Here is a 13,196-nt window from a genome sequence, read left to right as displayed (position 1 = left end):
AATACTGTGTTTGTAAAGAAAATGAAATATATACAAATAGGGAAGAAGGGAATGAAGTGATACCCTTTATTCAGAACTGTCTGTATGTCAATTATCTGACAGCATTTGTTTTTTACCACTAAAGGTTGTATAACAGTCATTCTTGGCAAGGAAAAAAAGAGCAGCCACTTCCTCATGTGGTTTTATGTATGTTTTGCTGTTTTCCTGCTGAATATAGCAACAAACATGAAATGACCGTGGGCAAACAACTGAAAAAGGTTTGACTATCGGGTTTGATCTACAAAATGCAAACATTTTCAAGACAATGTATGAATATAGATCTAATTTCTCTTGTAATAAACAAAGAAATAGATATCATGTGATAGTAAACTTATATTGATTTGAAATAATCTATACAAATATATAGTTTATGGATGTGCAAAAAACAAAAAAAAAGAACAAAACAACAACACTGTTACATACCTAAGGTCTCTAATTTGCAATTTTGGCTTTTTTTTTAACACTATTTTTAAGAGATAGATTAAAGAAAACTAAAGAGGTGGTGCCTGGGTAGCAAGTATTGACGCTGACTACCACCCCTGGAGTCGTGAGTTGAAATCCAGCATGTGCTGAGTGACTCCAGCCAGGTCTAATAAGCAGCTGAATTGGCCCGGTTGCTAGGGAGGGTAGAGTCACATGGGGTAACCTCCTCCTGGTCACCATTAGTGGTTCTCACTCACAATGGTGGCGTGGTAAGTTGTGCGTGTATCACGGAGAGTAACATGAGCCTCCATATGCTGTGAGTCTCCGCGGTGTCATGCACAACGAGCCACGTTATAAGATAAGCGGATTGACTGTCTCAGAAGCGAAAGCAACTGCGACTTGTAGTAACCGCGCCACCACGAGGACCTAGTAAGTAGAGGGTTGTGCACCATTCATAATTTAAATGAGGGTACTTTTTAAATTCCAAATTTGAATTGTGGTAGCAGGAATCAGCATTATAATTAAAATATTTGATGAATTAAATGGAATAAATATTGTGTATTATTGTAAGTGAAGTTTTTAATTCATTGTTCTGTTTGAATTAAATATGACTCGCTCATAAACATATTTTGATACAACATATGTACTATTTATAGAAATATTAGATGGTATCAACGGTAATCAATGTTTGAAATGTTACTAATAGAATTAGCATTTAATTGATATAGTGCTATATTACATTAGATTTAATAAATTCAATTTCATTTTATTGACCATGATGGAAGGACACTTCATTTCCCAAATACTCTAATGTACTCATTACATTAATCAATAGATTCAAGTTTGATGTCAATATTTATTTAAAAAAAAAAAGACTATAGATTCATATTTGATGTCAATTTGTATTTATAAAATATTAGAAAACTGTTAATTGTTTAACTAAAACAGTACTGAACTTATTTTAATGAAAATTATCTTATTAGTTGAGAAAACTAGTCTGCATATCAGGGAATAAATAGGCATAATTAGTTAAATGTAAATCAGTTATGTAGGTAGTCATTATTCATGTTTTGTTGCAAACTAATGCAATTCCACTGTTAAATAACAGTGTTGAATTTCTTTAAATGTATCTTCCTGCATGTCATTACAGTGAACATTAAAATTCAACATGCACATTTTCATACCTGTGTACATTGTCTCACCATTGGCAATTTATGTATTCTTTTTTTATTTGGAATTTCTGGATAGTTTTTGTGTATTTTCTATCCTACCTTGTATAGGCTATACTCTTGCCTGTATCATTGCCTTTTAAGAAACCTCTTGAAGAAATGGATCTTGAAGAAATAAAAGAAAACTCTTAAAAACCTGTTCAGTACCCAGTTAAGCATACAAATGATCTTTGAACTTTACATGATTAGAAGAGTTAAACTCTCAGACCGAAATAAATGAGTTGTAGTCTCTGTACTGTAGATACCGCAATAGTCTGAAAATAATTCACAACACACCACTTTCACAAAGAAGTTTCTGACAGTTTGCTTTGATACTAAGTCTTTAGTTAAGTTGGTTGATTGCATTTTTATCACATTTGTGGGCTCCCTGTTCTATTTTTACATGTCTAATAATTGTAACCAGTGAGGCATATATAAGTTCATCTCACCTGGTGAACTGGTTTTGTTAGTATTTGTTTAAACATTCTCCACACACTGTAAATGGGCTTCTTTAGAATTATTATGGTGGGGATTTAGCAAAAGGCAAAAGAAAAGCTTGTTTTTATAAAGACTTGATTACTCTCTCACCATATGCATTGTGTTTAGTTCTTATTAGAGAAGACTAAGAATGAACCTTAATCTACATATTTGAATGTTTATCATATGCACGTCAGAACTAATTTATGATTTTTCCACTATGTTGCTGTCATGCCGTAGTGAACTTTCAGAATGCTGCATTGATGATGTCATGTTTTCCATGATCTATTTAATTGATAAGATAAATAGATTATAACAAAGAGATCAACATTTTGCTAATAGTGCCACAACAGAAAAATTACATTGTGTGTCTTTTTTTGTTTCTTTTGTTTTGCAACTTTGACTTGTTCTACCAGTTTGGACAGTGCTCAGGGGTTAGATCTTGGCTGTCCTGCACAAAGCCTATTGAACACCTTTGGAATCACCCAATTTCAGTGCCTGAACACTTTAATGCCATTCAGTCACAGGCATCATTGAGATCAGACACAAATGTTGGGCAAAGGATCCTGCTCACAGATGACTTTCAATTCATCTCAAAGGTGTTTAACAGGGTTCAGGTCTGTGCTTTCTGCAGGCCAGTTAAGTTCTTTACTCTTGACTCATGTGGACCTCGCATTGTGCACAGTGGCATTGTCATGCAAAAGAGACCTCTCTAGACTGTTTCCATGAATGTGGAAACAGGCAATTCTCTAGAATGGTATGGTGTAAGATGTGTTCTCACATGAATTACTGAAATGGCAAAACGCATTAATTAGAAGGAAGTGTCCACATACTTTTGGCCTTATAGTGTATGTTGAGTTCTGCTATGTTTTTTATTTTATTTATTTTGTTGCATCAAGCATCCAATAAAGAAACACAAATTTCCCCAAAGTATTTTATAATAATATTGTTTATTATCTAGATTACGCTGTACACATATTTCACATTTTGGTTTGTGCCATATCACTTATAAAACAACTGCTATACAATGAGTATACATTAAAAAACACATAAATACAGCACAAAATAACAGTGCAAAATAGACGACATAAAAGTGACTCTAGTGCAAAATACATCATAACTGCTGGCAATGTTATTTGTGCACCTGATGTTTGTTCTAGCATAGTTCAACATAATAGTGGGTTCTCACTTCTGTCTAGTTTCAAAGTCCACTGACAGGAGGCATTATGTGCTCGGGTTTTACATAACAATATGGGGAGAAATTCTCCACCTGGCTGTTGAACCTCTTGGTAGGCATGTGGAACCCGTTCTGCTCCTCAAGCTCTTCTTCACTGGAACTCTCAAATACAGGTTGTGACAGTGAGTCCTCAAGTGAATTCTTCTCCCAGTTCTTTCCCTTTTCGGTTTTCTGTCCCTGCTGTTGTCCATCTTGCATGATGTTCATACAATGCCAGCAAACTCTCAATGGCCTGGAGGAGATGTTGGGTAACAATGCCCGATCCTTGGAGCAAGTTTTGCATACTATAAAGCCACACCTCCGGCAGTGGTGCCTCCGGTTGGTAACATTGAAGCATTCAGAGCAGCGCATACAGATGGCTGAAGCCATGTCAGGTATCCAGGTAGCAGCAAAGTTCTCCACAGCAATCCTGTCGATAAGGAGGCCCTTGCTTTGCAAGTGCAGAGCCCTGTACTTCTCAATACGCCCCATCCATGCAAGCTTCTCCTCAGCTGATGCTGCCACCACATAGAAGGATTTGCGTGGTGTGCGGATGAGCCATTGGTTAGCCATGGCCATTCCGTCTTCCACATCTTCCAGGTACACCTCTTCCAAAGGGATGATCTGCTGGTTACTGTTCCAGTGGCCAGGCAGCATGATACTGCCATAGACTAAGATGTCATTGAAGAGGAAAAACACTTTGGGTTTGGGTCCACGTCTGCACAACTTAAGCAAACGTCCCTCTCCCCACAAAATGCGACCAGGTATCAGAAGTGTCTTTCCAGTGTGGCGGAAAGTGCTCTCCACTGACTGGATTCGTAGACGGTTCTGATCAGAAAACGTCAGTCCTTCCATTGCCTGTAAAACATGTTAAAACAACAACAAAGTCAAGTTTTTTTTCAATAGACTGCAAACAGCTGGATACATGTATCTGTCAAGTTGGTTTAGTAAGTGTCAAGACATAAATTATTATAAATGAACAGCAACTGGGCTTCAATATGGAAATATCAAATACCTGATTGTGGTGAAAAATGCAGGCAGTTGTCCCTGTGTAAACCAATTCTGTGTCCGTTTAGAATTTCGTCCTTGAACTCCTTCAGATGTTAATCTGATTCCTTGGCCAAGCAGAGTGTTCAGCAAATCTCCAAGTCTCTCACTTAACTGGTTAGAAACACTATTGAGACAGCCCTTTTATACCGGTTTCATAAACTTGTCTTTCCTGTCTGTAAAGGGGAAATTCTTGATCTGCTCAGAAGTACTAGAGCCCTGAGAAGACATGCAACTGTTTTAGAGTCGTAAACTTCCTTGTTCTTGACAGGTACAACACTCAGATACATTACTGAGGACATACAGACATAACAGTATTTTAAACTAATGTTAAAACTAAGGCACTAAAACACTTAAATGAACAATAACTGCATTCTGCATGAGACTTAGCTGTCATTTTGTATATTACTAATCAGTGCTGTTTAAGTCACATAAAAATAGTAATCCACTATAAATTACTAATTATTTCTCTAAAAACTGTAAAGTATGTGATTTCTTTTTCAATGAAGTAATTAGTTGAGTAATCTTATAAATCACATTTCCACTCAACAAATTTGAAATATCTATATTTCATCCTTGTTTATTGTCACATACAAGTCACACACGCAGCACTTTTCTCATTCACAATGACTTGTTACAGGGCCATAATTCATGTATTGCACATAAATAATATATTAGTTTTATCATCAGAGCCATGTATGACGTGCTTCCATCACCAACAAATTGCCATCAGTGGTATGGCGAGGATCCAACTTGTGCCCTCTGCCCAACTCCAGCAACTCTCAAACAAATCATGACAGGCTGCAAGACCAGCCTCACGCAAGGGAGATACACCTGGAGACACAATCAGGTCCTCAAGACCCTGGAATTTGCTTTGGAGAGCAAGCGGAGCGCGACCAACTCCAAGTCACCAAGAGCAAGCAATCCCCTGAAGGCAACAATGTTTGTCAGACAAGGGCAGAAAACACCCAAACATCCTTCCACCAAGTCAGAAGCAGGACAACTATGCATGGCCCGTGACTGGAAAATACTGGCAGACATTGGCCAACAGCTAATCTTTCCATCCGATATCTCCCCCACCAACCTCAGGCCAGACTTGGTACTCTGGTCCCCCTCACTTAAGATGGTTTACAACATATCCCCATAGTCCCATGGGAGAACTCAGTTCAGGAGGCCTATGAGCTAAAGAAGCTTTGCTATGCAGAGCTAGCAGCAGAAGCGAAGCAGCGTGGCTGGTACGCCAAAGTTTATTCAGTTGAAGTGGGATGCAGAGGATTTGTAATGTCGACTAACATCAGACTGTTGTGGAATCCATGGTCAGGCTTTGAGGGAGACCATCAGAGAAGTCTGAGAGTTGGCAGAAAGAAGTAGTCAATGGATTTGGCTCAAGCGGAATGACCCGTGCTGGGTCCCAAGTAAAGCAACTTAAACTAGTCAAGAACTCCCACCCGTCAACCTTTCAGCCAGCTGCAGACTTCACCAACAGGGTGAGGCTGAGCACAGGACACAAGCTGAGGACTGATCATCCTGCAGTAGGCCACCCTTGTGGAGGGTGTATACTGTTGAAAGGCTGAAACACCCAACGTTGCAAGGGCACACTACTGCTGATGTGTCTGTGCCTGACCCAAAATGGTACCCTGGCCAAGATTTACCTCCCACACAACTCAGAGAATCCCCACCGGTTAATCGTCTACCACTCCCAACAACAAGGCAAATCTCAAAAAAGTGCTCACCACCTATTGGCACAAGGGACAGTTTCTAACATCTCATCCTGTATTTTTGATTCTTCTTTTCCTTAGAAATAATCATAACCCTATAATGTACTTGAAAGTAATGAAATTAATTGAAAGTCAGTAACTGTAATCTGATTACAATAATTTTGTAATTACAACAATAAAAGGTAATTTTGACTGAAACATAATTAGACTACAGTAACTAATTACTTTTTAACACTGTTCCCAATTCAATTTATATTCCACATCCGTTATTCTGCAGTCTTCAAGTAGACCATGCACCTTCAAGTTATTCTAATACAAATTATTTAAGCATAAATGCAATGAGCACATCAAGCATGAAAATGTGATTGTCATTACTGTTCAGATTTTTACCATTACATTATATTCTTGTAAAAAGATGAACATACAGACAAATTACATTTTAAAAGACCTCGATCACGCACATAATAAAATCATATATCTTTACAAAATGGCGTAAACTACAGCAAATATTATATATGAATTTGTTTACATGTAGATAAACAATGTCAGATTGGTGAAAATCTTTATCTGATTTACAAAATAATACTGTCAAAAACAACAGCAGACCAATGCCCTCCAAAATGCTGGAAACAGACAGCCAGTTAAGTATGTTCAAAAAAGCAACTGGCTTGGCATATGCATTTAATCCACAGACACATTGCCAGAGACTTTATTTTTTTAACATTATTAGATACGTTTATTGTGAGTATAGTAAATCTGATTTAGAGGAAGTACACATCCTTGATGCAACAATGTTTATACAGTGAACTCAGAGAAGACAAAAAAAGGAGAAGTTATTAAATGTAACACACCTCTTTTCTCTGAAATGACACTTCACAACAGAATTATGAATGAACTTTATTTGCAAAGAGTGACGTTCATTGCTGTGTTATTTCAGTACTTAATAACCAGTAATTGTTTTTAAGTTTACTCAAACAGTGCTGATGAACTCTTATAAGATCTCAGTAAATAAGTATTAGATGATATTTAATATATATATATACAGTTGAAGTCAGAAGTTTACATACACCTTAGCTAAATACATTTAAACAATTTATTTTCACAATTCCTGACATTTAATCATAGAAAACATTCCCGGTCTTAGGTCAGTTAGGATCACTAATTTATTTTAAGAATGTGAAATGTCAGAATAATAGGAGAATAATTTATTTCAGCTTGTATTACTTTCATCACAAATTTGGAGGTATGCTTGGGGTCATTGTCCATTTGGAAGCCCAATTTGCGAACGAGCTTTAAGGTAGGCCTTAAAATACATCCACATGTACACCTCCAAATGGCTAATTGCCTAAAAGCTTGACATCATTTTCTGGAATATCCAAACTGCTTAAAGGCAGTTAACTTAATATATGTAAACTTCTGACCCACTGGAATTATAGTCAATTAAAAGTGAAACAATCTGTCTGTAAACAATTGTTGGAAAAATTACTCATGTCATGCACAAAGTAGATGTCCTAAATGACTTTTTTTTAGGATGACCACCTGAACAACCAAAACTATAGTTTGCTAATATGAAATCTGTGGAGTTTTAATGACTTCAACCTAAGTGTATGTAAACTTCTGACTTCTATTGTATATATATATATATATTAACAGACAAGCTGTCATTCATTTAACAGCAAAACCTGTTCTGGCCCTTTCTAGGAAGGAAATTCCAAAAGGGGCATAGACAAATTTCATGATCGGGGAAAAACAAAGATCAAGTATCACACCAAGTATCTCTGAGAAGAAACACATTTCCTTGTTATTTATATATATATATATATATAGAAACAAAATTACACAATGTATTCCAATGAAAACCACCAAATTGAAATGTCCTATACTAATTCCCCTCATTATACTTTGAACAGGAAATCTTGTCGACAGTGCTCATCTTAGTATGCTGGAGAAAGTATTACTCTTATAGTATTTTATTTTGCATTTAAATTGTATGACCTACCTGAACATCTCACATTATTGAAAAAAATTTTTCAACGTAAATATACATTTAAAACATTTTTTAAATGTATTGAATCTACTGTCACACAGTCTGATTTCAGCATGTTTAAAAAAAGATTTAAAGCAGTTCTTACGGAAGTGATATTTTCTTTTCAGTACACCTTTGTTGACAGAATGAGGTCATAATGAAGTGTTTGTGGAACCTCTGGTCAGACTAAAATTAAGTGGCTGATTTCATAGCCTTGAATAATAAAAGTGTAGTTTCATCCTCAGCCAAATACAAGGCATTCCAACATAAAGGAAAAACAAGGACTGGTGTTTCCTCAAATACAAAGTTATATTTTCAAAAAATGGTATATGCAAAAACAGGCATCTATAATGAAAGGATGAAGAAATGTGGATTGGTTGTCTTCACTTCAAACTGTCCAGTATCAAGTATTACAAATTACATTAATGACTGTAGAGCGGAGGAGGGTGGGGCCCTCCTCCTCTCTACAATGACTTTCCACTACAAGTCAATAGTTCCTTTTACTTTGAATTTCTTTGCTGACCGCTCACTGGAACGCAGTTCAAACTTGCTGCCATAGATGTGAGTTACAAAGTCACCAATTTCTACACTGAATACACTGTTCCTCTTAGGTATACCTGAAGAGAGGAAGAAATCAAGTAAGCATTCAGAGGGACATAACGGATTACATATTTCTACAATATTTAAGAAGAAAAACACTGTTGCAGAAATACATATACTTATGCACAATCTCTGTTGATACATAACATTAATGAGGATATAAAATTTTTTTATCATATGTTTACATGTAAAAATAAAATCAGGAAAACCCTACAATGCATAAAAGTACAGAGGAATGGCAAAGGCATAGTTGCTAACAGGCTCCACCTCCCTCTAGTGGACAGAAGACTGTTTGGCATCTTTATGAAACTCTTCAATTACTGAAATTGTACAAAATTACTGTTTAAAAAAAAAAAAAGCGTTCTTGACCTACAATCTTGCATAAAAGATGTGGGAACACTTTACAATAAGGTTACATTCATTAATGTTAATGAATGCATTAGGTATCATGAACTAACAATTAACAATATATATTTTTAAAGCATTTATTAATCTTTGTTAATATTAGTTAATAAAAATACTATTGCTCATAGTTAGTTTATAGTGCATAAACTAATGTTAATATATACAACTTTTGATTTAAAAAATGTATTACTATACACTGATGAGCCAAAACTTACGACTATTTGCCTAATATTATGCTGTTGGTCCTCCGCATGCGGCCAAAACATGCCCACCTGCCGAAGCATGGACTCTACAAGACCCCTGAAGGTGCCCTGTGGTATCTTACACCAAGAAATTAGCAAGTCCTGTAAGACGTGATGTGGAGCCGCTGTGGATCAGACTTGTTGGTCCAACACATCCTACACATGCTCAATCGGATTGAGATCTGGGGCCGGATGCATTAAACTGTTTTAAACTAGTCTTACTAGTTAGTCGTCTAAAATGTTGCGCATCGATGAGTCTTGGGCACGCAACACCCTGTCGCCAGTTTGTGGTTTGTCCCTCCTTAGACCACTGTCGTTGATACTCACCACTGCTGACAGGGAGAACCCCACAAGCCTTGCCGTTTCAGAGATGCTCTGACCCAGTCGTCTGGCCATAACAACCTAGCCCTTGTCAAAGTCACTCAGTTCTGTACTCCTGCATTCAGCACGTTGACTACGAGAACTTATTGTTCGCTTACCATCTATTCTACCCAGATATTGACATGTGGCCTTGTTAGGAGATGAGCAACGTTATTCGCGTCACCTGTGAGTGGTCGAAATGTTTTGGCTCATTGGCGTATGTTGAAATTAACATGAAAAAATATTAATAAAAACGGTCAAAAAAAACTTCATTGTTAGTTCATATTGCATTAACTAATGTTAACAAAACACTTTTTATTTTAATAAACATTGTTATTTATTACATCAAATTAAGCAGTGATGTATATTTGGAGGAAGACAGTAAAACAGCAGAAGTGCCAAGACTGCTTTCCTTTGTCTGGAATTCCAGCATTTCAGGCACAATACAAAAAAAGTATCATTTTGGGGGGTTTATTTATTTATATTTACACCCATACCTTTTAGTTTGTCCTCTTTTGTGATGATTTTGAAGATGTGCTTCAGTTCCTGTACCAGGATGCCAGTTAGACCCACGTATGATGGGCATTTTGATCGAACAACTATTAGGAAAAAAGGAGAACATGAGACTTTACTTTAAGACCATAATGAGCAGCAAATCAAGAGATCTGGATTTAGCCTATTGCTCAACCAAAAACGTGACTGTAAAATTTGAATTATTTGGTACCTTTTAAGATGGCACCATGGAAATCAGCTTTCAAAAACTTCTGCTGGATCATCTGTGGGTTGCTATATATACACATATATAACAAGCAGGATATTAAACACACCAAACATGATGTGAAATCATAATTATGTGCCAAATAATAGTGTCTTATTGCAATTACAACATGCATCTTTACCTTTCTGGTTTTAATCCACCACACAGTTCCACAATGTACTGTTTCCATAGTTCATGCAGAGGTAGAAACAGTTCATATCTACAAACATAACACCACATTGTGATGAATGATGACACTATAGCTCAGTAAGAAGGTCTTTTGAAAGTTGCATGAGTGATTTCAGTACTTTAATAAACATTGTTATTTATTACATCTAATTAAGCAGTTGGGTTTTTGGAGGTAGACAGTAAAACAGCAGAAGTGCCAAGACTGTTTTCCTTTGTCTGAAATTTCAGGCACAATACAAAAAAATAATCATTTTGGGGTGTTTATTTATTTACATTTAGTTTTTAGATTTCAGTAATATAATCATCAAAATTAAAATTCAAGGAATTTTCAAGAACATTTTTTTGTTTTCAAGTTTTCAAGGACTATGCTCGAGATGTTAAAACATTTTTTTTGGCAAATTTTAAATAAAAATATTTAATTAATTCAGTTCATTTATTTTTATAAATACCACTTATTACAAGTACAACATATCTCAATGTGCATCTTTAACTGCACGTTCTCAAAGAAACAATTATTGGTTCATTCAAGATTAAACAGATGTGCAATTGTAGTGTGCTCCCTTAAAACACACTTCAACAAACGCTGAAGATAAACATTTTGTAACACGTTGACATTAATTTTATTCATAAAAGACAACTTGGCTGTTGTTCTTTCTTTTGTCATTTAATTTTTTTTCCACAAATGAACCAAGTTAACACTAATGAGGGTAAACATTTTGTATTAAAAAAAATTATTATTTTTTATCATTGATAACACCAATAACATGAAATCAAGGGACAAACATTCTTTTTTAAATTAATAATAATTATGTAGTTTTGCTTTTTTGCACACTTGTTCAGCCTTGCACTATTGCTTTTATTAAAAATAAATTATAAAATAAATACATAAATAACTTGTATATATGTCATAGAAGTGGTGTACCAGATGAAGGGAAAAGGATTTTTTTCAGGCAATTGTTTTGCAAATTGTTTAGAGAATATATTTTAAATTGTCAGAGTTAAGCCATTTCATTAAAGGTTAGGTTATAAAATTATAATTTTTTTCATTTATTTATTTTTGCTATTTGAACGCTTTTTCATGACTAAAAAAAGTAAAGGGATATGTTTGTCAACATATTTTGATATTGATCCAAACGTTTTCAGACATAACCTATTTTGTGAGACACAAAGCTTTCTTTACACAAGGGGTTCTAGACAGCTCATAAAACTGCATCCTCCACTGATCTGCACTCAAAACATTTTACATCTCATATAAATTGGAGAGTAATTTTTTAATTAAAACCGATAGTTGCAAGGATTCGTAGTTGTTAAATCTGCCACAGCAGTATCTATAATTGTATATGTATATTATTTATTTATTTTATATATATATATATATATATATATATATAGCAGTGGTCTAGTGGTCTGTCATTGTGTCTTTGTGAAAATAAATACATATCATTTATTAAATTATTTAAGCAATGTATTTTACAATTTTATATCATTCAACAACCTTTTAAGCACCTCTTAGTAAAAATTGCTATTTTCAAGGGTTTTTCAGGACTTACATTTGAAAAAGCCAAATTCAAGTACCTTGTGCGATCCCTGAATTAATTGCCAGATATAGTGAAATGCATGATACAACACATCTGTAAGGGGAGAGAGATTAAATGAAATGTATCATTCATACTTTTGATGTTCAGGTTTAAGCTGGAATACTTTCAGTTGTCGTCTCTCTTTGGCATTGAGCCCCTTGGCCTTTCTTTTCTTTCCCTTCCTCTTATTCGGTCTTTTATATTCCAGCACCACGGCCTTGCGTTGCATCACATCCTCAATGGCTTCAGCATTCAATTGGGGTAGGCTGTTCTTCAGGAAAGCTTTGGTGAAATGTGTTGCTGCTTTTCTACGCTGCGACTAGAAAAGAAACAAGTACACGAGTGACATAACAGCTCCATGCTTTTGTAAAGTCTCTCTAAATCAAGGTAGCGTGATCCCATCAGTATCAGTGAAGTATTTAAGTATGGACATCTTTCTAAAACAAATAACAGAATTATATGATTTTAACCATGACTTGACCTGACCTGAAATTCCAAAATGTTGCTTTCTTCTGATGGGATTGGGGACTGCACTATAACTGTGAAAGTCAAATCCATCCAAACACAGTGTTAGAAATCAAACAAAAAAGAAACAGGAATGCGTTCAATGTCAACCACGTATCATACTTACGCTCCATAACTCAAAACACACGATCCTCCCTGTACAAGGAAACACCGCTGCTTTGCTTTCAACACACGCGTGTGTGCAGACAGGACTGACGAGCTGATCAGCTATACATCGATCAGACCAGAGAAATCGAACACGGCATCGTTCACCACAGTCAACGGAAAGAAAAACAATCATATAATAATAATGTAAAAAGGTGAATGAATTCACCCGAGTTGTTTATAATGAGATCACAGCACACACATAGACTGTGTATGGAAGTCTTGAAAATATATAAAATTAAG

General features: G+C 35.6%; 2 protein-coding genes across 2 annotated transcripts; both read right to left on the bottom strand.

Annotated features, from left to right (window-relative positions):
• Window positions 1-3,103: 3,103 nt before the first annotated feature.
• On the bottom strand, window positions 3,104-4,512 carry LOC127662719 (pleckstrin homology domain-containing family F member 2-like). The gene is made up of 2 exons (XM_052154010.1): window positions 4,379-4,512; window positions 3,104-4,221 (listed from the first exon to the last, which is right to left on the bottom strand). Exon 2 carries the CDS (start codon window positions 4,216-4,218, stop codon window positions 3,349-3,351), a length of 870 nt encoding a protein of 289 aa, XP_052009970.1. The 5' UTR covers window positions 4,219-4,221; window positions 4,379-4,512; the 3' UTR covers window positions 3,104-3,348.
• Window positions 4,513-6,870: 2,358 nt separating this feature from the next.
• pop4 (POP4 homolog, ribonuclease P/MRP subunit) lies at window positions 6,871-13,070 on the bottom strand. Its single transcript, XM_052154036.1, has 7 exons — window positions 12,916-13,070; window positions 12,771-12,823; window positions 12,380-12,603; window positions 10,661-10,738; window positions 10,486-10,547; window positions 10,259-10,360; window positions 6,871-8,771 (listed from the first exon to the last, which is right to left on the bottom strand). The coding sequence occupies exons 1-7, from the start codon at window positions 12,920-12,922 to the stop codon at window positions 8,635-8,637; spliced, it is 663 nt and encodes a 220-aa protein (XP_052009996.1). The 5' UTR covers window positions 12,923-13,070; the 3' UTR covers window positions 6,871-8,634.
• Between the last annotated feature and the right edge of the window lie 126 nt (window positions 13,071-13,196).

The sequence above is a fragment of the Xyrauchen texanus genome, chromosome 2 (genome assembly GCF_025860055.1).
Source record: "Xyrauchen texanus isolate HMW12.3.18 chromosome 2, RBS_HiC_50CHRs, whole genome shotgun sequence".
Taxonomy (NCBI): domain Eukaryota; kingdom Metazoa; phylum Chordata; class Actinopteri; order Cypriniformes; family Catostomidae; genus Xyrauchen; species Xyrauchen texanus.
Note: the sequence above shows the minus strand (reverse complement) of the source record. Positions and strands in the feature narration are given on the sequence as shown.